This window comes from Cavia porcellus, unplaced genomic scaffold, assembly GCF_034190915.1.
Source record: "Cavia porcellus strain 051 isolate PalLab524CR breed Dunkin Hartley unplaced genomic scaffold, mCavPor4.1 scaffold_21, whole genome shotgun sequence".
In the NCBI taxonomy this organism is placed as follows: domain Eukaryota; kingdom Metazoa; phylum Chordata; class Mammalia; order Rodentia; family Caviidae; genus Cavia; species Cavia porcellus.
In genome coordinates, this window is record NW_026947504.1 from 42,226,378 (window position 1) to 42,251,943 (window position 25,566).

General features: G+C 40.0%; 1 protein-coding gene across 10 annotated transcripts in view; it reads left to right on the top strand.

Moving 5' to 3' along the window:
* The window catches only part of Nbea (neurobeachin), a 673,150-nt gene extending 650,460 nt beyond the window's left edge, over positions 1-22,690 (top strand). For all 10 annotated transcript variants that reach the window (XM_063232848.1, XM_063232849.1, XM_063232852.1 and 7 more), the window contains 7 exons: positions 1,283-1,354; positions 3,404-3,559; positions 4,296-4,466; positions 15,017-15,118; positions 17,432-17,628; positions 18,353-18,504; positions 20,867-22,690. In XM_063232848.1, coding sequence (XP_063088918.1) covers positions 1,283-1,354; positions 3,404-3,559; positions 4,296-4,466; positions 15,017-15,118; positions 17,432-17,628; positions 18,353-18,504; positions 20,867-20,957 — 941 coding nt within the window. In that variant the 3' untranslated portion in view covers positions 20,958-22,690. The remainder of the gene's footprint in view (positions 1-1,282; positions 1,355-3,403; positions 3,560-4,295; positions 4,467-15,016; positions 15,119-17,431; positions 17,629-18,352; positions 18,505-20,866) is intronic.
* The last annotated feature ends 2,876 nt before the right edge of the window (positions 22,691-25,566 follow it).

Genomic DNA, 25,566 nt, shown 5'->3' on the forward strand with positions numbered 1-25,566 from the left:
TTATTTAGCAAGTATTGAGTCACCATTATGTGTCAGGTAGACCAAAGCACTTGGAATCTCACAGCAGTGAATGAGATAGACACTGTTGTGGGCATAGTCTGTTGAGTGATTTCACATATGTTTTTTCCAAACTCATTTCTGAAAGTTCCTGTCAGTACATCTTGAAGTGATACAGTGCTGTCACAGAAATTTAGACATATTGATACTTCTTTAACCAGAGCTGAAGGGGATGTGACCAAATGATTTAGTTGGCCCAGATCTCACTAGGAGCCCGAGGACTCCCGCTGTTTCCAGGACTGAAAAGATGAGCCATGCTGAATTAACCTGGATCATGCTTTTCTACTGACTTCTACCTTGCTCTGAAAAGCACAGTGATTTATTTCTTGGTTGTATCTCCCAAGAGCTTCTCAATGTACCGATTTTATGGTTATTTTGTGATGTTACCAAACTGGAGTAGCACCACTTCCATTCATCAGAAGTGTGCAGCAAACATTTAATTAAAAATATATAACTTTATTATTCACAGGACTCTTAAAATGTTTTGCATTGAGTAAAACTTAAAAAGGACAAATTTTTTTTTCTCTCTTTTTTTGGTACCAGTGATCGAACTCACAACCTCGCGTTTGTGAGGCAGGTGTTTATACCACTGAGCTAAATCTCCAGCCCTAAATGTTTCTTTAAAATTATCAAAAGTTATAACTTTATAATTCAGATAAATGAGGAGCAGTTAATCAGTTAAATCCTAACAGTTAATCCCCTGAAGGTAACTACTGCAGGAGGGTCCCTAAGGTGGGAGGCCACTCTAAAGGAGCCCAGGTGCCCATCATCTCCGCTTGGAACTGTGGTCTTTGTTAGATTTCAGACTTCTTGGTTACCTGGAGACTTTCAGCTTTCTGATGAGTTCAGGAAATGTTAATACCCTTTGTTTTATCCAGCTTTTTCTTATCACTTTTTCCAGCTTTCTACATCTTAAGTAGAAACCAGAAATCCCTCTTGTGATAGTATTTTAGGGTTATTTACAAAGTCACAACATAGGGACTGGGGGTTTTGCTCAGTGGTACAGCACATGTCTAGCAAGCTGGAAGCCCTGGGTTCAGTCCTTAGCACAAAAGAAAAAAAAACCAAAGTCATAGCATATGGCTGAACCATTTTTTGGAAAAATCTGTGAAATTTTTTAATCAAACGTGTATTTTTGAAATCATCATAAGACAGTGTTTGTTTAAAAAGTATTCTTTTCTGATAATTTTATAGTAGTTTTCTGTCTCTCTTTTTAAATCTTTAGGTCTCAGAGGAGCTCCAGGATACTCCTTGGATCAAGCCCATCATCTTCCCATTGAAATGGACCCATTAATTGGTATATTTACAAACAGAATTTAAATTTCATGGATACTGAGTACTAACATTTTTATGCAGTAGCTTTTCATAAAAGATAAATAATGTTTTTTGTGCTACAAAACAATGTGCAATAATATTGAATTATCATCAAAGAGCTGTGCAATATAACACTGAGTTATCACCCAGGAGCTGTGCAAATCATATGCTGAGAACTTTTTGCTATTAAAACAATTATCCATGTCATTTTCTTGTTATTTGAGGAGGTGATTTAAATTTATTATAAACAGGGGCTGGGGATTTAATTCAGTGCCTTAAGCGCCTGCCTGGCAAGCACGAGGTCATGAGTTTGATCCCCAGCACCAAAAAAAAAAAAATTATTATAAACAAAGCAAATAGTACCTGGGTGTAATGATGCATTACTGTAATCCCAGCCCTCAGGAAGCTGAGGCAGGAAGATTGCTGTAAATTCAAGGGCAGCCTGAACTACATAGCAGACGTTGTCTCAAAAAAAGAGAAAGAAACAAAAGAAAAGCAAATAGCTATAAACAGCTCTTTGTTTCAGCCTAAAATATTCTGAAATCAATAGTATTTAAATTACAGTAACAAGATTCAAAGAGAGTATTAAAAGACATTAATACTGAAAAACATCTTTTCTAGGAATGTCTGTTTGACAAAGCTAAACTAAAAAAAACTTACATAAATTATAATCTCATGAGCTGTTAACTGTTTGTGACAGATATTTGAAATATTGTAATCACATACACTTAGTAATCACATGATGCCCCTTAATCTTTCTAGGCCTCTCCGTGTCATATACATGAGATGGTTTATAGTAATGTTTATTCTATATATTTTGTAGGGTCACTTAGAAAATCAAATTTAAAAATCAAATTTAAAAAAAACTAAAGTGGTTTGAAAATTATTAATTTTTACATACAAGTTATGGTATTTTATTTTCACCTTTGAGCTGACAGAAAGAAGATAGCCATTTCCATTAGTTACTTACCCCTATACAAAGAATATTTACATGTCTTGAGAAGATAAGAGGCTTAGGAGTGGGAATATTTTTAGAGTCCAGCTTAGTTGTCCTCCTGTCCAACAGCCATTAACAGCGAAGTGCACAGCAAGTGTAACCATGGAAAAATAAAGAGGTCTGTTCTGATTAATCAGGGACAAATTACACAGTTCTCCAGGCACCCACCCCTCTGGCTGCCATTTCTTTACTGTTGTTCTTTAGGGTAATTTTTCTTGTATTGCTCACCTTCCCAGTAATTGCTTTTATAATGATGGCGGCTACCTACAATACTGTAGTAACACTTAGATTTAATCAGTGTCAGAGAGTGGTTGTGGTGACCTTCTACATCTGCATTTTCTGTTTAAGAATTCTGACCAGGGATTTCTCCTGAAAGGATGGCGTAACTATAGGGACAGGCTGGCATCCAGACAGGCACTGGGGAAATCAGCTGTGTCTCTGAGTTCCTGACTTTATTCAGAGGCAATCCCAGTGCTACACGCTGATTCTCTGCCTGTCTCTTTCCTCCCCGATTTCTCTCCCACCCTTTTTATTCTTCTCTCCCCTGCCAACCCTTCCTGGAAAGGCCTTCTGTTATTGACAATTCAGAGCTGCTGACCTAAAGCTCCCTGTGGGGCTTCCTACCTAATAACGTCCTTTGCTCCATCCCTGCCTCCTCTTGTCACACAAACTATAAATCCCATTGGAAAAAATGACAGATTGCGACAAATATTAATGTAACTTTTCCTTATGTAACATACTTCACACAATATCCTTTATGCAGTTCTTGCTGGATACTAACGAGCTTATGCATAGTAGACGCCTACAGAATTAAATTCACTTAAATATTTTTATTATGGTCTTCATTTTTGAATTCCTCATACTGTTTGTATTTATTGGTGGTAGAAGAACATACATTTTTGGCATAGTTTTTAAATATATACTATGATTCATAAATAATCAGTGCTACAAAGTAAATTTACAGTCCTCAAGGAAAAATGTCAAAATCTTAAAATTTAGGACTCTTTAGAATCTCTCTTTTCCTATCTATTTTAGCCAATAACTCTGGTGTGAACAAACGGCAGATCACAGACCTTGTGGACCAGAGTATACAGATCAATGCGCATTGTTTTGTGGTCACAGCAGATAATCGGTATATTCTTATCTGTGGATTCTGGGACAAGAGCTTCAGAGTTTATTCTACAGAAACAGGTAACCTTAATTATGAAACAGTTCATTTTGTTCTCAGTGTTTGATGTTAAAACGAGAGCTGAATATGAGACCGTACTTAATACTGTAGGCATTTCTATCATTTGCCAATGTTGATTAAGGGTTACAATTTGAATGTCATGTTCATAATATAGGCTAAGTAACTTTAACTCTTACCATTCTGAGTTTTAGCATGATCCCTAAGGCCCCTTCCCTAAATTCATGTCCACTGAAAGCAAAAGACCTTAGCAGAACACAGTAGTACTTGCTTGTAATCCCTGCATTCTGCCAGGCTGAGGCAAGAAAATCACACGTTAGAGCCCAGAATGGGCAGTTAGATGACTTTAATACAGAATCCTAAGAGTCAGCTGGAGAGGGGTAAAGGATATAGCTCAGTGGAAGGCCCTAGCTTCAGTCCTCATTACCACCAAAGACAAACAAACAAAAACAAGTGAAGAAACAGAAGCCCATTAAGTTCTTAGTCTAGCAGACCCCTATAAATGATCAAAGTTGTATTATATTGTAAGTTGTATTATATTGTAATTCCCTTAAAAATTCCAAGTAACATTCTTTTTTTCAGTTTTCAGAAGCAAGATAGCAAGCACTCATAGCTAGATATGATTGCCTTATAAAGTTGATACTGTATGGATTGATTTTTCACAAATCTAGTAAAATAAAGTCAAGCTTGTTGCCATCTAAAGAAAGAGAGTAATTAAGTGAACCTGTCCTTTCTGTGCAGGAAAATTGACTCAGATCGTGTTTGGTCACTGGGATGTGGTGACATGCTTGGCCAGGTCTGAGTCCTACATCGGTGGGGACTGCTACATCGTGTCTGGGTCTCGGGACGCCACCTTGCTTCTCTGGTACTGGAGTGGACGGCACCATATCATAGGAGACAACCCCAACAGCAGTGAGTGTCTGTCTACAGTTGATCTGTCAAACTGTAAATCCACTTAAAGAGATTTTGCTTTTCCTGAATCATTTTCTTGAGACTGTAAGGATTTAACAATATAAAAGATTAAGTGGCCAAAAAAAAAAAAACTTACTGGAATTTGAACACAGTGTTCAAAGAATAAATAAGTAACTACGATTAGCTTCAGCCTGGAGAGACACTCTGATCCCCTCACCCTGACCTGCTGTCCACTACCCAGCCCCCTCCCCCCAACCCAGATACTTTACCTGCTCCACTGCAGCCTGGTGGTTTCTCTGAGCTGAGTATAACCTCAGTCTTTCTCTGAATTTCTGTAAGATTTTATTTCTGCCTCAGTCAAAGCTTTTACTGATTTCTCCCATCTAATAGAGTGACTACCTTCATTTATTCACATACTGCATAGTGGCTAAATAACCCATTCAGATTAGGCATTGAAGATGCAAACACTGAATAAGACTAGTTTTCTTACTTTGACTAATTCTTCAGCTATATTTTTATTCAGGAGTGTTCCCTAATATGTCTGAAGGGAGAGAAGAGAGCCTTTGTAGTAAAATAATTTGGGGAAACATTGCATATACTCTTAACTCTGTATATAAGCCCTGAAAGTCCTACAAAATAGACCTGTTGCTGTTTAACTGTATTTCAAACTCTGTGTTCATATATGAGCAGTTAGTAGTCCTTGAACTGAATTAGATCATGAGTGTCTGCGTCCTAACATAGTAACACATATAAGGGGTAAATATTAATAAGAGATCACCTAGAAATAATTATTGATTTTAATTACTGAGCTTTCAATAGTTCAGACATATGTATTTCCTATAAAATACAAAATAGCTTCTGTGAAATGTTAAAAATGGCAGACACCTAAGCCAGATTATTCGAATTTATACATCAATCACAAGTTCAAAACGTGAGTTTAGAGAATGTCTGTAACAAAACAGGTACAGTAAGACTCCCCCAGGAACCCTGTGTACTGCAGCTGATCTACTGTGAGAGTAGATAAGAAATGAGCAAAATGCTGTGTTCTAGCTGTGTGGCTGGAGGCTCTTCCCTCTGCTGCCAGCTGTGGGCCTGCAGAGGACGGAGATGAACTGTCCACCTGCTCTTCAAGGTACACGGTCGCTCCCACTCATGTACATTTGACAGGGATGCTGCAGAGATGAGTGTCGGCTTTTGATGAATAGGAGCAAAGGCTCCGTCAACTTCAAGCATAGAAGCACATGCACTGAAGAAAGTACCAGGACCCTGAACTAGACTCACCAAATGACATGTGAAGTTTTTACTTCATTGCCCAGAACTAGAGTTGAAAAACAGGCTTAAGAAGCTAGAAGTGTGTTGTGAAGAAATATATGTCTCTTGGGATAGAGGAAAAAGTGAGTGTATTAGCTATGTGCATCTCTGCTCTAAATTGGGGCCTGGGATGTGATACTGATTTGAGGGGAAAATGTCCAGTGTTGCTTAATTTCCATCCAGTTTCCATCTCTATACTACTAATAAACAGCTTAGTCTAAATGCTAATGAGTTAATATTTTTATTTACTCCTCCCAGCCTTGTCCTTAATTTTTTTATCTGTAGCAGAATCTCAGTGTTTCTATCTGTAGAGCTGCGTGTGTTGAGGTGTTTGTGTGTGTACACGTGCACAGACATGCAAGGAAGATCTTGGACCTACCAGGCATGACTTTATCATTCTCAAGCATAGTACATTGTCACATATATTCTATCTAAAAGTATTTTCATATATTTCCAATTTTCATTTATTGCCATAGTAATTAGCAGGCCTTAAAACTATTCAGTTAGGCATCAAGTAAGTATAGTATCTCACCTGTGGATTAACAAAAATTATAAAATTTTTAAGTAGAGAAAATTTCACAGAAACAGAATAGTGCTTTAAATCTAATGGTTACCAAATTCAAAATTAAGCTCAGAATTGACTAAATGTTATTTGCCAAAAAGGGGATTTATTTCTTAAAAATGCCATCTTGGGGCAGGGATAAAATATTTTCTATAGTGTACGGCTTACAGAAAAATATTAAATTATAGCAATTATTGTCCTAATTTTGAGGACACAGTAATTAGCTGTGTCCTCATGATCTTTTTAAATAGAAAGATGGTTGACCCTCCATTGTAATTTTGATCCATTAGTTAATTTAAAAGTTAAATATAATGCTACATGTTTAAAGTTTCTTATAGTAGAAGCTCTGGAAATATGAATGTTTATATTAATCCTTGAGAACAAAGCTGTGAATATTATGTTTATTACAAGGCATTACTTTATTTAAGCCTTAAATCGAAATTATCCTTAAGAACTTGGAATAGCAGATTATCAATGTGTATTTTTTCAATGTTTCCTCTGTATGTATGAATTCATTTCTTGGTCAAAAACTCTCATCATAATTGTGAACCTGTAGCACTTCTAAAAATCCATTTTGTCAAAGCTTTATTCAATATTTAATGCAGAGATATGTGGTACTGCTTCCATCGCTCTCAATTATATGTAAGGAAAACATGTTCTAGAGCCAAGGCGCAGTATGTACCGAATGCCTGCAATGTTCCTGGTGCATTCTGAGAAGCTGAGAATGCTGAATAATCAGCATCTCTGATTGTCTGGATTTGTTAAGAATCTGTGCTACATGGATCACAAAACCTAGCAGCACACTGACTAGAGCAACTGTATACATTGGTTAATTAGCTTTTTTAAAAGGAAGTCACAGTACACACTGACTTATATCTGTGATTCAGTTGCATTTTGACATAAACATATGTAGTCATTGCCAGCAGAAACTTGTAACATGGAGGAAAAAAATTTTTTTCTGTTCCTGTTTAATTTAGCTATCAATTCACACATCAGAGAATGAGACTGGATGTGTTGTCTATCTTCCTGTGTCTAAATTCATATTGAAGTGTGTGCCACAGCGCCCTTAGTTAGGGTTTAGAGGTTGTTTGTGTTAACCTAAACTTGAAGGCATGAAACATAATATCCCAGTAGCTGGTCCCAAGACCAATTCAGGGATTGGTCTTGCATGGACATTGACTTGATTTGTATGGCAGAGAAAGCTAAACCATACTTGTTCATCACATCATGAGATGATGGGATTTATCATCAAACTCTATGTACACATTCCTGAAATCTCAAGATAAATTCAAGTGGCTTTGATATATTTTTTTCTTTGATATTGTCAATATTATATTGAAATGGACACCTCTAAAACTTCCGCAAAGAAACAGTAATTGATATTTGTATGTTTTTTAGGTAGGTATAGAAAACATCTCTGTTTTCATTAAATATATTGTTGTGACAAGTGTACACATATCATGATAGTTTCTTTCAAATTATTTTTACCCCTTTAACGAATTTACCACAAAGTGAATATTTAGAGTTTCAGAGCAAAAAAGAAACAAAGGCTACCTAGCATATGTTGTACTTGAACTATTATTATCTTACTAATGTGTTTTATACTAATAACACTCAATGTTGTTCTTTCAAACTTGTGACTTTGAACATAGAAAATTATCTTAGAGGTTTTAAATAGGTCTCTAACTAGATAACAGAATTGCAAAGATGTGAGGGACAGATGCTTTCATCTGAAACCGACTTACACAAATTCTGAAACTAATTTGGAAGTGATAAAAATTAATTTGCGCACTTTAATTGGAAGCAGCCTTCTGCATGAAAGAAAGCGGAGAGAGCAGGCAATTTGTGCTAAAAGCTGATTGAATTTTTTGTCAGGTAGGTATGTTGCACTTGGCCGCTTATCCTCTAGAGTCCCTCTTTGCAATATATTACGACCCATCTCTGACTGGTGTTCTTTAAAAGGATCAATGCTATTCCTGTTGAATCCCTGGAGTTCAAAATTTCATTGATCTTGGGACTTGACATTTCTCATTACGTGCTGTAGCTTCCAACATGATAGTCACAAGCGGGGAAGTTAACATTGGTGTCTCTTCAGTAAACACTGAAAATACATTGGGACCTCAGCTCAAAAGCCAGTTGTTTTTCAAGTATGTAGCTTAAATGTTTATATCAGACATAAGGTGCTTTGTAGAGAGCTTGATGATATAGTGAAATTTTTAGAATCATTGCAGTATGAAACTTTGGAAGGGGACTGACCGTTGAGCCTTTCAAATCAAATCTACATATATTCCTTAAGTAATATGTGTGAGACATTACTAGGTGCTGTTAAGATCCACATTTAACACAGGTCCTTTAGCTCATGCAAAGCATGAAAGCAGAAGCCAGCTGGACAGGAGCACCCAGCTGTGCACACACCTCTCCGGGCTCCATTGTGCGGGCCTTGGCTGTGGACACAGCCCTCCACCACCCACAGCAGCTGCATCACATCGCTGTCTTTGTTAGCATCCAGCCTTCTTTAAAGACTGTTCTGGTGCCCAGCTCCACTGACACCATAAACCAATGGTTTTACAAGAGATGACAGCATGGGGAAAGCCTAACAGAAATACTTTCCGAGCATACAGTGGCACCTAGGTCCACAAATTTTATTTCCATGAGAATTAAGTTCATGAACCAAGGTGCCATTGTGTTTATATATTAGCTATATCAGATGAGTTCTCAGAGCAAGGAATCTTATCTATGGTGGCAAATACTAAAGTGCCTTTTATTGTATACCAGAAGAAGCACAGTTAGATAGGTTATAATTCTCACCTCATAGGAGTTTCGCAGAGTCACGTGCTGGGCCAAGGATGCCATAGGCCACTCAGTGACTAACATCTGGATACACTTGAGGGTCCATAACAAGAAAGGGGGTTGTTTGCTATTCAGTCTCTGATTTTCCTGACCTTTGTGAGGCTGAGGCTGCAAGAACGGTGTTTGGCCTCGGTCAGCAGCAAAATAAAAAACGATTAAATGAGCGATTAAATTGTTTTCTGATCAGGTAGTTTGAGTGCACAGGCAGGGGGGAGCTGGGAAGTCGTGTACAGCCCAGCTTCCCAGGGGAAAGGGGATGGATTGTTCTCTGGTCAGCCATGCGCTGTGACCTGCACCCAGAGTCAGGACCTCAAGGGAGAGATTTGGCTGCAGTGCTCAACAGGAAATGCAGTCCCTGTCATCTGGGGGGAAAAAGACTGAATGAATACATGGGTTCATCACGCCATCTTTTCTTGTTTGTCAAACACACAAGGACTGTATAGTCAATGGAAACTATGTCAGACCAATTGATGTTTGCAACCCATGCCCTGTTTTCACTTGTGCCCCCTGTGACTCTGAGAAGTGTGGGCCCAGGAATGTTGGGGACTTAGACCAACCTCTGTGGAGCCCCATGTGTGACTGAAGACTTGGCATCTTGATATAGGGACTTTTTTGTTGTCCCAGCAAATTTCTAACATTTTAAAATGAATATTGAAATCACAGCAGCAATTAAATTACTATACCTTTTGACTAAATTCCTTATTTTGTGTTTTTAAATAAAAAATCTAGGCAGAGATTTAGCTCAGTGGCTTAAGTGCCTGCCTGGCGGGTGTGAGGTCATGAGTTTAATCCATGGTGCCAAAAATAAATAAATATTAAAAATCTGTCATATTTTATGTACATGAAACATGAATGAAAACAGCTATTTCCATGATTCTACAGTGACTTCACAAAGGTCAGAAATAAAATGTGAATGTCAGATGTCACCAAGAGCTTCATTCTGTGACTGCAGCCCAAGTGTGCTGAGGAAGGCAGGTCTCTGAGACCCCCCACTGGTGCTGTTCAGCCTGATTCAGAAGAATCAGCACCTCCTGCATGGAAGCAGCTTGAAGATGAGGTTTAAGTGAGCAATGATTAGTCTTTACTCTGATCATCTTTCTAAACACCATCGACCATCTCACTGAAAATCACTTCTTGGCAGTAGTTTGTGAATAGCAGCATCTAATACCTTTGTTAACTTTTTCTGATTTAAGAGTTTTGAGGTAACTTTTGACAAAAGTGAGATGGGCTAGTTTTTTAAGCTTTTATGTTTGAAATTTGCAAGTGCTTCCCCATGAGGAATTTCAGAAGCATATGTTTTTATTCCATATCTCTCGTCTCGATTCCATCACACAGAGCTCTTCCATGGAGGCAGTGGGTGGGGCGGAGGGCAAGGGCACGGGATCCTTAGGGGGAAGGTCTCACCTGCACCTCCCTCTGCACCAGGCCCTTTAACCTGGAGCTGCATCCATCACTTGTGATGTGACAGTGACGGACGATATTTCCAAGATTTTGAGTGATTGTTGGGGTGTGTGACATCTGTCTCTGGCCATGAAATATAGGAAATACGCTTTCTCTCTTTGCTGCAGATTTCCAGAATAACATTATATTTATACTACTTTCCTGTAGCTTAAACTGGATCGCTATAAAAACAAACAATGTTTTCAGGGCCCCTAACAATATTCCTTAATATTTAAGTTCTGCCATTTATTTAGATCACCTAGGGAAATTATAATGAAAAAATTTTCAGCTCTCTAAGACACAAGCATTTAAAAATGTATTTCCTAGTAGAGATATATAATATACATAAGGAATTTTTTCAGTATTTTTGTTTATTCTTCTGAATTCCCTGCCATAGAGTTACATTCCCTTTTATTTTTACTACAGTATACAAGGGGGGAAAAAATCTCAAAAACTCCATAAAATTTTATATAAATTCTATTACATGTATAATTTCAGGATTTTTTAGTGTATATCTTTCCAAAATAAAATAATCACTTAAAGATAGTATTGTACATGAAATCCTTAATCTTTATTTTACCAGAGAATTCACAGTATCTTAGAAACACAATCCTATAAATTGTGTGATTATATTTCAGACAAATCCAGAACTACTGAAAATATAAATAAACAGTAAAATTTTAAACCCATTACTGCAGTATGCATAGGTTCAGGTCAAATGGCAAACTGAGCGGGCTTCCAGCCCCCTTCTCACACACTCCGTCTTAGAGATGCCTCAAAAGCGTGATGAAGCTGGTATAGTGGCACACCCCTGGAACCCTACCATAACAGTACCATGTCTCAGAAAACAAAAGGAAGTAAAAGAAGGAGGAGGAGGAAAATAAAAAGTCAAACAAATGAAAAGCAGAATGGAAGCTGATGGGTCCCAGGAAGCTCACAGAAAACAGAAATTCCTGGGAGACAGAACATGAGGTACCTCTTAAGGAAGAGGATATGCTGGCCCTGAATGGGGAGTGCTGGGTGCTTGCTAGGTGATAGATTTTTTTCCTTTTGCCCCTAAGAGGAAAAGGATGAGAACAGCAGGCCAGCCAGCCAGTACTCCAGTGACAAGGGTCACATCAGTGTCAGGTGCACAGGGCAGGCACATCTGTCAGCGCTTGGGTGTTCACGTCCCCACAGGCAGGGACAGGGGAAAGAGGCATGCCAAGACCAGAGCAGAGAGACAAGGCAGGGCAGAGTGGAGGACAGGGCCTCCCGCCTTCCAGACTGTGATCCACAGACAAAAGTGGGCACCGTACAGGGAGCTCATGCGCTCGGAAAGAAAGATGGCAAGCTGAACACCCTCATCTGATCGATACAGAATAAACAGAGGGGGAAAGAAGTCTGGTTCTCTAAGATACAAAAGAAAGAACATCGAGGTTACTAGAAATATTCTGTATTTCTTAAGCTGGGGGTGCAAGTACAAGGAAGTTCAATGTGTGTGTATGCACATGTGTAAACATACAGGATGTGACCCTAAAATACAACGAATACTGAAATTTTATTATAGTACAGGACACGTTGCATTAACCCGCAAAGCACCCTCCCATTCTCTCACTGCTTTCTGGAACATTCCGGAAGTTCTCCTCTAGGAGTGTCTTCAGTTGCACTGTTGTTGCCTTTGTGTCCTGAAGTCACTCAAAACGGTTACCTTTCATGATCATTTTGACTTTGGGGAAGAGTCAGAGTCACATGGCAGCAAATCCAGTGAAAAAGGTGGGTGACAACACACCGTAACGTTTTTGTGAGCCTGCCTGTCCGTTGGCTGGCACTGAGCAGGAGCATCCACTGTATTTTTCATCGTACCTCATAAAAGAGGGTTTCCAGAACTGTTTTGGAAAGTACCAAGAATGAAGGGATAAGCGTGTCCCGAGTGAGGGCAAGTATTTTATGGTGCTACATATTTTAATTTAAATGTTCACCGTATATTTTAATCATCACCCCTTGTATATGTTTTATATGTATTTATAGCACATATGTTTTATGTGTATGAAGTACGTATACTTAATATGTAATCAACATTTTTAAAATCTTAAAACAATGAAAAGTAGCTGTGTGGAAGCTGCCCATTTAAAAGGAATTTGTGAGTTTGGGAGTAAATCATTCCATAGCAGTGTTCCTTCAGCTTGCATTATGCACTGATCCCTTTTCAAAACCATCGTTAGCACTAAAGGAAGCAGGAGGGAGAGAGGGAAGCATATAACCCAAACTCTTACAAGTGTGTGCTTGGCCTCCCTGCACCTACTTTGAGAAATACTAACAAAATTGGTTTGTAAATTCCCTCAGCAAGAAAAAGAATTTATTATAGCATAGATTATGATAGAAAAGACAGGTTTCATCTTTAGAACTAGCTTAAAGACATTTAGAGTATCATCAAAATGCAAACCTGATATTTTAAATTTTTCATAGAACTTCTTACCCTCAAGAAAATATTCACAGATCTCTGATACATAGACATAAACTCTACATTAAAATACCAAGAATTCTGAAAGAGTTGCAACTGTCCAACGAAGTTACAAGCAAGTGTTTTCAAGGAGAAAAAATAATGATTAATTAAATTGAAAAAGTGACATACATATATGTATATTTGATCTTTGCTAAAGTGATATTGTAGACTCAAATACATGCAAGGTGAACTAATATCATAAATATGAGTTTGGTGTAACTGTTTTAAAAACTAAAAGACAAATAGTAGAATGAAGAACACAGACAAGATAAGGCCTTAACAAGTGCGGTGACGTTAATGGAAAATGGAAATAATGGGATAATACAGGTATCAATAAATGTTCATTGAAGCTAATTAAGTGGACGGGGTCCAAAGTGCATTGCTACTACATGTTCCACATTCTTCTTTCTGATTGCCTGGTCCTTACCTCACTTTATGGTTCTTCATATTCTCCCCAGTGGGGCTTAATATTTGGTCACCTGCTGGTTGTCTGGCTGGTTGACTAGCTGGCCGGCTTGCTTTCTTTCTTTATCTTCTTTTAAATTTTTTCTTCTTTTCCTCCCTCCATTTCCCCTTTTATTCTTTTTGAAGTTAGTGATAATCTCGTTCACTTTGAAAGGGATCAATATATCTTAGAAGATTGAGAAACTTTAATATAGACTAATTTTTCTACAAGTTTCACAGCTGACATTGGCAACTTCTCCAAAGCTACCTGCTTTTCCTTTGTTTTTAGAATTAAATAATGTCTTAAAATACAATTACACACTAAGTATTTATAATGTATCTACAAAAAGCCATGTGTGCTGTCCTGTGTCTTCAATAGATAAATGTGTACCCATCACAAGAACCCTACTCGACACGGTGCCGTGCTCCGTTTTCCTTCCCCATTTCCTCTTTCTCCTGCTTCCTTCCCCACCTTCCTAAACCAGTAGACTTGGCCGACTCCTCATTCCCATCCCACACTGCCTACCCCAACAGCCAGTACAGTGTGGGTCATGATGCCTGTTCAAGTGTGCTGAGCCCAGGCAAATGCTGTCTTAGGCCAGTGCGCTTTATTCACCCAGTGCTCTGATTTTCCCTTCATTCACACTGAGACTGCTGTGGTCTCTGCGCTACTCTGTGGGCACACATTTATTTCTCCTCACATTTATGGTTGAGTGTTTTAAGTGGAAGGCATTGATTCTTTTATTGTTTTCAACAGTTCCGTGTTACAGTTTATACCTCCTCATACTTCCAAATCCTAGCTCACTTACAGAAACGCCTCATTTTGTGAGGGTACTTCGCAGTGAAAACGCTTATAGAATACAATCCAGCTGGACTTTGTAGCTAGCTTTGTACCAGTTGAGAATTAAGATATTCCTTCTTTCCTTTACTACTTTCCCCACACCACTTCCTGTTTCCCCAGCAAAAGAAAGCACCTCTTCTGAGATTAGGGAACAATTTTAAATAAGTAAGAGCATGAGCTTCAGAATTAGAAAACTCTGGTTCTAATGCAAAACTTGCTAGCTGTTTGAACTTGGAAAGCTGAATAACCCTGAAAAACCATGGGTCCATAGGGTAATAAAAATATTACCAAAATGAAATGAAATAGCACATACAAAAGCCATGGCAGCTAGTATTCTTGGCTACTAATAGTAGTCAGGAAGAAAAGAACAGCCATCAGTACTGTCATGTATTCTAAACACATATGTATCACGTCATCTAAATAGCCTGGGTAATGGGTACAATACCTGTGCTATGTCATGAGAGGAATAGCAGAAAGTTTGAGTTGACTGGCTAAGGTCACATAGCTAGTCCCTGTCCTTACGAGTCATGGGTGATTGTTTTATAAAATGTGGGCTTCACTGGTGCAGCTTTTATGTCTGCTGGCCCTCATGGTGACCCACTGCTGTCTTCTTGCAGGTGACTATCCTGCGCCAAGAGCCGTCCTCACAGGCCACGACCATGAAGTTGTCTGTGTTTCTGTCTGTGCAGAACTTGGACTTGTTATCAGTGGTGCTAAAGGTTAGAAGTCATTTATTATATTTTTAAATCTTTAGAAAATGTGCCAATGTCTGAAGCTGTGTTCTTTGATTTATTTCTCCCAGGAGATATCCACAGAAAAGTGGAATCCCTAGCTCTTTGCAGCTGTTTAATTTTATTAATATTTGCTAGTACTAATATGCATCAAAGCTTATGTAGCATTTTGTGCTCACCAGCATTCTAATCATAACACTGGTAAATTAAATTGCAGAACTTCCACAGATGCAGCCATTGAAAACAATACTTAAAGGACAAGGGGAAATGTTCCTGATGCAGTGGGGTTGGGGGTCCCTTTACTCTTCAGACTTGGCCCTGAATCCACTTGCTCTGCAAGTCCCTTGCTTTATGAGCCTCAGCACTGTGCAGAGGGTGGTGGAAGGGAAACAGGATCATAGGAATCTTTTGTCTTTTTTATGAAAGTACCACTTGAGGAAAAATCAGGAACCATAGGTCCCAATTCTGGGTCAGGTAGTTCCTCCATGGGAAGACTCAAAAGTAAGGGAGCCTGGTCCCGGCGAGAAACCAGAAGGACCCCCAGACTGGAGCTTGGGAGGGCGCAGAGGGAGGCGGGTGAGGGCACAGAGGGGGCCACTGGAACAAAGATTCCCATTTTTGTATTCTCGCTATAATGGGTAATCCCTGACTTTCTTCCTCCCTGTACTGGGGGGTTGAATCCAGGCCTTCACAGTGAACTGTGCCCCCAGCTGTTCACTTCCGTTTGAGAAGTCTCACTAAATTTCTGAATCCCCCGGGCTGGGAGTGCTGACCTTCCAGGCCTGGCCACTGTGCCCAGGTCATTGAAGAGTTTAGTCAAGGTGATGAAATGATTCAATTTGCTTGCTGTAGCTAATTCTCTCTGCTTTGTGGATATTGAGATATTATAAGGTTACAAGGTATCTTATCTTTATATAAAAGTGTATGTGACACATAGTAGATGTAGGAAAAAAACATTACTTTTCTGTAAGTAGTGGGTGTTAACAGAGGCGATTTCCTTTCTCTTTTTTCCTCATGCTCTAAGGCTCTTATTTTAGTAAGTGGGGAAAATGTTTTATAGTTTTGTAATGTCCCCTATTTTATAAATTCATACCTACTCAAATCAATTGAGTAAACAATAAAAATGCAGTTCTCCTCATTTTTGTGTTTATTTTGTTTGAATAGAGCAATCAGGCAGACATATTATATTAAGCATTTAATCAGTATTATGTTAAGCACTTATTATATTAAGCAACTATATGCCCATGTTCTTTTCTTTTTGTACTGGGCAACAAACTCACAATCTCACACTTGCCAGGCAGGTGCTTACACCGCAGAGCTAAATCCCCAACCCCTTTAAGCACCTGTATTAAGCACTTACTTTCATGAACATGAGTAGTGGTTTTTTATCTTATCACATAATTTCTACAAGTACAAAATCCTTCAAAACAACTGTGCAAAGTATGTTCTCCCTCCTCCTCATTTTACACTTTTGCCTCACTGTTAATTCGGAGACAAAACATGTTTTCTGTAGCATGAGTGACCTGATTAATTTCTTAATTTTACTTTTACATTTTAACTATAGATTACAGAAAAAGACAATGTTTTTATGTAGTGCAGTATTAACTTTCTGATGCTACTAGAGAAACTCAGTAGCTTTTCTGATAATTCTCCTAAACTCTTTTTTGATAGGGGTACTGGGAATTGAACCCATGGCCTCATGTGTGCTAACTAGGCACTCCACCATTGAATGATATCCATAGGTTAAGAAAAACTGCTGAAGGGCTGGGGATTTAGCTCAGTGGCATAAGCACCCGCCTTGCAAGCACATGGTAGTGAGTTTGATCCCCCGTACTGATACAAAAAAAAAAAAGGAATTCTCTCGTGAAAACTGAAAGCTACATTCTTGGGATTGGGGATTTGGCTCAGCAGGCTTAAGTGCCTGCCTTGCAAGTGCATGGTCATGAGTTCAATCCCCGGTACCGATAAAAAAAAAGAAAAAGAAAAACTGCTGAAGCAAATTAAGAGAAACTTTCTGAGACAATCTTTTATTGTCACGTAATCTGTGAACTGTCCTATCACTAAGAATGTGATTTGATGAAGGATAAACATTTGTAGATGTGCGCATACCTTATTATTAAACAGCTGCTTTGTATTTGCTCTATTCAAACACGATCCACTGCTTACTCTGGCCAGCATACCCTACTCATTTTCGTCTCCTAACAAATCTGCTTGACTGCCAGGTAAGGATTTGGATTGATGAGCGTAAGTGTGCGATCTGTTCATTAACTGACTGCAGGCACTGATATTTCTACTCTGCAGAGGGCCCCTGCCTTGTTCACACCATCACTGGAGATTTGCTGAGAGCCCTCGAAGGGCCAGAAAACTGCTTGTTCCCACGCTTGATTTCCGTATCCAGTGAGGGTCACTGTATCATTTACTATGAGCGAGGGCGGTTCAGCAATTTCAGCATTAATGGGAAGCTTTTGGCCCAAATGGAGATCAATGATTCAACAAAGGTAAATCTACATGCTTGGTACAAAAAAAAGGGAAGGAAGCAGTGGATTAGAGAAGATGACTCATAGTAAAATTTCTCTAACATCTTTACAAATGCATGATAGTTTAGAAAATATATAAATTCATATAGATTGATACTTTGAACACATGCAGAATTCCTTTGACTAAACCTAAATAATCAACTCAGCGAATTAGACTTCAGGTGACTTAGGCGTGTTGTTTGACTGTAGGTCAGAACGGTAAGAAGACAGTGTTTCAGCACTGCACCTTCTCAGCTCTAAAAATGAGTCCGTGGTAGAAGAGTCCTATCTTTAGAAACCTAAACCAAAATGACAAGCATCTAATTGTCCTTCATTCACAAATAGTTTATAATTGCTAGTTCCTTGATATTGTAAAATATCCTAAAATATCCTCTGCCCTTTGTTCTAAAATTCCCTGTGTTCAGGATTTAATAAAGCATTGTGTTATTTAATTCTCGAGTTCTTCCTGGATTACCTGGATAATAATCTCTGAGACTTTTATCATTTAAACAGGCTTTAACCAGATCCTTCATCAGGATAAAGACGTCTATGTCTTCCACACTAGAAAGTCTATATGGATGGTACTTTAGCAAACTTAGACAAGTGGCTAACAGGAGCTAATGCTTATAATGGAATAGACTGAGTGCTTTTTCGCAGTGACCACTGACTTTGAAAGAAATGTTGGTTTACTGTGTTTTTTCTGAAGGCCATTCTCCTGAGCAGCGATGGCCAGAACCTGGTGACGGGAGGGGACAATGGTGTGGTGGAGGTCTGGCAGGCTTGTGACTTCAAGCAGCTGTACATTTACCCTGGATGTGATGCTGGCATTCGAGCGATGGACTTGTCCCACGACCAGAGGTGAGCATGGCAAGGGCAAGCACTCAACAAGAAGGGTCATCGAAAGCTGGTTTCTGCCTCCCCAAGGGTGAAAGGTGCTCGAATAAGATCCTAGTGTCCAGAGGGAAGAAAGGCCAGTGCAGGAAGGGGAGACTGAGCAGGGGGCAGCGCCGTGAAGCAGGGCTCTGACAGGAGCAACACGGAAAGCAAACAAGAAAGCACCCTAGATGGTCTGGTGCCCGAACAGAGAGCTTCCTGCACCAGCACTCCGTGTCAGAGCCTCTGCTCGTCTCAGGTCTTCCCTGGCTGAGACTGTGTGAAGGGAACACTTCAGGGGAAACCAGCTAACCAAATTCCCGCCAAATGCATACTTGTAGACTACAGAATACAAAATACACGCACTCACTACCTGAAGCAAATTCTTTCTCCCATTTTCTTATTCACTTATTTTTCATTTATGTTATTTTGTTGTATTTCCAATAGTCCTATAAAAAATTTTAATCCTTTCTTGGGGAGAGTAGATACAAATGTTAACTGATACAATTTTCCTTAGCTTCCAGGTTGCATCAAGATTTTGTTACACCCTAAAATTCATCTTTGCATTTATTGTAAAATGAAACTAATATAAGAAATGTAAAGCCTAAAGTTTCTAAACTAAAAAAATTAACTGTAACCCTACAATTTTATAATAGCACATTATATATCATTGCTATGTATTTAAATAAAAGCTTGTTAGCCAGTTTTTTAAAATATACAAAATGTTTCCTATAAGAACATTGATTGTTAAACATTCTAAATGTTAGGACATATAGTAAATGTAACAGAGCATCTTTATGGTACAGTGAAATGATACTGAAGTCATCAAGATAAAGAATGTAATTTAGCCTGGGGAAAGGTTGCTTGTTCTGCGGCAGATCGTTTTTAAAGTGTAAGGTTACCATTAGAGTATTCCACAGTACTGCTACCCACACTGGGGAATAGACGGCAACGCTTTGCTGTGTAATTATTTTTACATATCTGAATATCCCTAAAGTGTTTGAAATACTTTATTTTCTTTCGTATTTTATATGTTCTTACTAATATTCTTTAATATACTCACCTGCAAATATTTGCTGCCACCTCCGCATTTGAAGTATTAATATACCAGGTACTCAAGATACAGAATAAGATGACTTGCCCCGAAATGTTGGGTCGTGCATGGGAGAAGCAGGGAGAGAGCGGCAGAGGTGGGAAGTGACCGTTCTCCCTCAGGGCCGGGGAAGGCAGGGGAGGCCCTGAGGATGTGCGCCCGCTCAGCAGGCGTGGGCACGGGAGCTCACCACGTATTCAGAGTCCGTAGTGCTCAGGGTCTCTAAGTGGAACAAGGACAGATGCCAATTAAGTTTCCATTTATATTTAATTTTATTCTGAGTTTTGATTGTTCTTGCTGGGGTTTTTTGTAGGTTTGTTTTGTGTTTTGTTTTTAAGACAGGTCTCACTGTGTAGCCCAGGCTGGCCTTGAACTCATGATGATCACCCTGCCTCAGTCTCCCAAGTGCTAGGATTATAGGCAATGTGCCAGCACGCCCAGCATAGTTTTGCTGTTTTATAATGTCCCCAGTGTTTTATAGTGTCCCCAATTGTACATACATAAAAATGATAAACTCATGTATCAACAGATTGGCATGTCTATGATAAGGATTTGGATTAAAAGTTAAGCACACTTGATCTAGACAGGTTGTGAGCCCCGAGTTTAGACGGAGGCAGAGAGGCCGGGCAGGGACCCTGCCGGATGGCTCATTAATTATAAGACACAAAGAAGAAAGGACAAGTGTGACCTGACCAGCCAGGCCAGTAGGTAGACAGTGACTCACAATGCACAGGTTGAGTCCGAAGTTCTTGTGACACAGCCTGCTGTCATCCGGTAGGCAGAGACATCCCACAGGCACAGGGACACGGGCGTCTGTGGCTTCAGAAAACGTGGTGGTCACATGTGCCTGCACCAGGAATCATGGAGTGTGAGTTTAAAGGGTGTGGGGATCAAAGGAGACTACGGAGAGAAAGGCTGGAGAGTTGGGGTGGGGTGAGATAGGGGGGGGTGCAGAACTCCTCAGAGACCCAGCGTGCGGCCCAAGGAGGCAGTGGATAGGCAGGAGCAGCCCAGGTGACAGTGGAGACTGGACTCCAGCGAGTCTGTCCAGTGCTCTCCACGTGGGCGTGACCACCCAGATGTGAGCAGGGCTGGTTTGGCCCCTTCAAGGAGAACAAAACAAACTCGTAGGCCTCTCTGAGTGAACACAGAGCCAGGACTGAGCAAACTTAACATGGACAAACTGCCTAGAGTAAATTTGCAACCACATACATGAGTTTATATCACTGCTAATTCCTGCCTCTGCTTTTGCAGGACTCTGATTACTGGCATGGCTTCTGGTAGCATTGTAGCTTTCAATATAGATTTTAATCGGTGGCATTACGAGCATCAGAACAGATACTGAAGTGAAATGAAGAATCGGAAGCCAAGTTCAAGCTGAGAGCACAAGAGCTGCATGGAAAGGCAGTGTCTGGTGGAAACACTCGTCTCCATTCACCTCTGTTTGTACCTTCCATCACACCCAGCAATAGCTGTACATTGTAGTCAGCAGCCATTTTACTTTGTGTATTTTTTCAGAACTGAACACGAGCTGCTATCAAGCAAGCTTATATCATGTAAATTGTATGAATTAGGAGATGTTTTGGTAATTATTTCATATATCGTTGTTTCTTAAGAAAAGGTTATAGGATGTGTCACAAGAGACTTCTGACAAATCTGAGGAACCTTGTGTCCAGTTATTAAGCTTTGAACCTAACCTGCATCCCATTTCCAGCCTCTTTTCAAGCTGAGAAAAATAAAAATAAAAACACGTTTGATACTTTGTACATCAGATGCATCTTATTTAAAGGGATACTTTTGTAAAAGTAAAACCTTGTATAAAGAACAAAATGTTTCTTAATTTTATTGTGGAGTTACCACTTGCATGTTCTTTACTCCTGATGTCTAGATGGAACAGTGCATTCACACTACGAAGCAGAAAGACCTGTCCAAGGACACAGCTTGTAGGAAAGGGTGGAATTGGGGCTCAATCAATACTTTTTATATTTTCACCAAAATATGGTTTGCACTTTTTAATTTAAGTTCATCCCTTCTAAGTGAAATTTGCTCATAAGTCATTTGGATAGTAAGCCATTATTTGCCATTTTTGGTACTTTACACAAAGAAAATTCAGCCCTACCCTTTATAATTTGAAGACACAGCAGAAAGGGGGCTTAGGGATGAGGTCCTGGTTTCGACTGTAAAAACAGGAGTCATGATCACTAGTTCCATGGTAAAGACTTCCCCACATGTCTCTTGCAGAGTCATCCCGCTGGCTTTGTTTATATGCATTAGAGGAGGAGAAAGATGCTCACATTTTTTTCTTCTTTGGTTTTTGAATAGCTTAGGTTTCTTTAGTAAAAGTTCAGACATTATTACAAGAATAAATGAAGTTATTCTTTTAGGTTCTTGTGAAATTCTCACCTAAAGCCACATTCTTAGCCTAAGGCATTTCATCTTTTATGATATAAAATGATGGCTGTCAAATGATTTTCCATACATTGTACTGATCAAGTAATACACCCAGGGGTATATACACTTTATTCATGTTTCTTCTTTGTATATTTGGTGACTGTATCGTCATAGATGTACATATTGTGTCGGTAGGGCTATGAGGCATGTTACAGGAATGTAATTTTCTCAGAATTTACACTCACTTGCAGTCATTTATTTAAAAAGATAAAACAAAATAATGGGTTCTTTGTATTGACACTTTGCACCAGAAACATATCATTATTTATTGATGTGATTATGATTACTTATTTGTTATCCACCTTGTACTAGTAAGTTTAGCACTGAATTATTCCTTCTTCATTGTTGTTTGTATTTATGAAATTCTGAAATTATGGGGAATCAGTGTAACGATTAAGTTATTCATCACCAGGCTGTAAGCAATATCTTGAGTTTGTAGCTTAGAATTGGGAGGATACTGAACATCTGGAAGACAAGTTCATTTCATCTTGAGATCATGGTGAAATATTTTGGATATATAAATTCCTTAAGCTATTGTAACCATGTTTTCTTGCAAAGATGTAAAATATGCCAGATGTGTGTGAGTTGGAAATCAAAAAAAGAAAAATAAAATATGCAAAGAATTCACTGATTGTTTCCCATTTCGTTGGACATGCCACAAACATGCATTCATTATACTGTCATACAAGTTTAAGAAATCACCAGTGCCTCATATGAGGCCTGGAGGCTAAAAACATGAGCCAGAGTCCTAATGAGGTTCTGTAGTTTGCTGGAACATGAGCTGCTCTGCTTGACCATCTGGCAGGGATTTGGGGCAGCCAGTGACCAGAGGGAGACTGCCCTCGTGATTTATCCTGCATAATGCACTTTGGGATTATTTTTCATTTTATTTAAAAGGAACTGAACGGGTAGGGTATAACAACTCCATATATCTGTATCACCAAATAGTGCTATTTTCACATGAAGGCACACATCACACAAGCATGGCACCGGCAGGAACTAAGCGACCAGGAGGCCCCGCAGCTGCTGACCGCAAGGTGGGTGGCGGGGGTGGCGGGGATGCCGTGGAAGGGGCTGCAGCCCTGTAAGTGTGTGGGGTGGGGAGGCTGCAACCCAGACAGGCCCAGGCGGTGACGATGCTTCCACCTGCTTTCCCGGCACAAATGGGCAGGCCCCACAGAGCCCGCTGGCTGCTCCCCTCCAGCCCTCCTCGCGGCCTGGCACGGACTCCAGCAGGCTGGTCACTACCTGCAGTGCCTTCAGACCGCTCCTCCTCCCCAGCACCATCATTAAACCTGTCCCAGAAGTGACTGACCAATGACTGGGACCCCATTCTCACTCCTCTGGTGCTCTACCTGCCTGTCCTTTGCTATACCACCGAGCCACCGGTACCCCTCATCAGCACCTTCCAGAGCCAAGCCCAGGGTTTAAGAACTGTATTCTTGGATTCTCACCTGGAGAGCTTTCTTTTAAAAGCAGAATCTAGGGTGCCATCCCCCCACATAATCTGATGTAGTAACCCTTAGGCACACTTTCAAAAAAGCTAGTTTAAGGGTAAAGACGGAGCTCATTAGAGAACAGAAGTCCCTCGGGAGGGACACCTTGTCCTCTGTCACTCCCAGGTGACCACACCCCAGACAACCCACCTGCCTGCTAGTTCCTGAGAATTCCCCTGCAGCATTCCTCCAGCAGGGGACCCAGTTTCCCTGTATCACCCATGAATCCCTTGATGTAAACTGACCTAGATCTGCTTGGTCATGTGGAAGGGAAAGGTAGGCCCTAGATACCACTTCTACACTATTTTATTATGATAAAAACAACTTTCAGGTCCACTTCCTGCCACGGTTTAGCAAACAGGCCAAAGACCATTTCTACCATTCTTCTGAGGGTTTGTTGAAACATGGGTTTCTGTCTTGTTAGGTAATCTGACAGTATTTTACAGTAAAGGTAAACAAAGACAAACACATTAGTCAGATAGAAACTGGGCCCCAAGATCACTGTAATGCCATCAGCACCCATGATCATCTTCCATTCATTTAGATATCACGACTTGGACGCCATCCTGAGAGCAGGCTGGCAGGCCTCCACAGCTTCTGATGACCTTGTTATGAAGAGCTGGGAAAGAAATCTCAAATGCTTTAGCTGGTATATATTGAATTAATATGCTTAATGCCCCTAATTTCATCAATGAAAGACTATTTTGTCATCTATCAGACTAACTTAGAAGCCAGTGACTTCTGCCACTGAAAAGCCAGACTTGATGTTTACTATCCTAAAAGAAATCTGCTGGTTTCCCTTAGAATTAACAGTCTGGAGTCAACTGTGGAGCGAGACCCTTCTAGTTACATGACCCAGAGTGCAAATTTTGACTCTCTGGAATACAGAGATACAGCCCATGTCTGTACTAGACACTTTCATTCTTACACTGTTCTAATCCTACAGAACCCCTTCCAGGGCTCCTCTTCCATGAGGCTTTTCCTGATATGGGGTCAGCTCCCCACCCTGTTATCTCCCGTCACAGCACTGAGCAATGGGGTTTTGTAACAATCATTTGCAGTGCTGGGTTATGCAAGGACACTACCACTGAGACGTGCCTCCAGCCTTTCAAAATTTTTTCAGTTTTGAGGCAGTGTCTTATTAAACTTTCCAAGCTGCTCTCAACTTGTGATACCCCTGACTCAGTCTCCTCAGTAAATATCACATGCATGTGTCACCAAAACGAGCCTAACTCCTGTCTTGAGCATCAAAATGCATAACAGCAAGGTACGCTGGCATAGTCATTTAATCCCAGTCATGGTACTCATGAGACTGTGAGTGAGGCAGGAGAATCTCAAGTGTGAGGCCAGCCTGGGCCACTCAGTGAAAACTTGCTCAAAGAACATACAAAGGGCTGTTGAGATCTCTAGGTTCAAAACCCAGAACCACAAAAGAAGAAGGAAAGAAGCAAGTGAGAACAAAAAAAGAAAATAAGAGAGAAAGAAAAAAAAAGTCAGGAAGAGAAAGACAGAAACAAATGAAAGAAGTGACTCTAATACCTCAAGAACTTAGCAGCGTGCCTGGCCCTGCTCAGCAGTTCTCCCTTTTGTGACTGCCACGCTTTTCTTAGAGTCCCTATCGGGGCTGCCAGTTGTAGCATGTGACACCTAAGGCCTCCTGGACTCAGGCCTGCCTGATCGTGGCCCTCCTCTCCTGTAGCCTGAGCTGCTCTTAACCAGAGTCCTTACCTGAAATTTGTGAATGCTGAGGTGAGAAACAGAAGTCACCTTTTTCTTCTAGAATCACTAATGTGTCACTAAGAAATTGGATGTTAGCAGCCCTGATTTCTGTGATGCAGAGAAGGCCCGTTTGCAGTCCATGATGACACAGCCATGAGAAATGCCAGCTACAAGTCCCTGGAGACCTAAATTGCCTGTATCCTTACTGATCCCAATTCTGGATCTTTGCTTTAGTCAATGCCTAGTGGGTAGACTTTCCCTCTGTTTAAGTTGATTAAAGCTGATGTT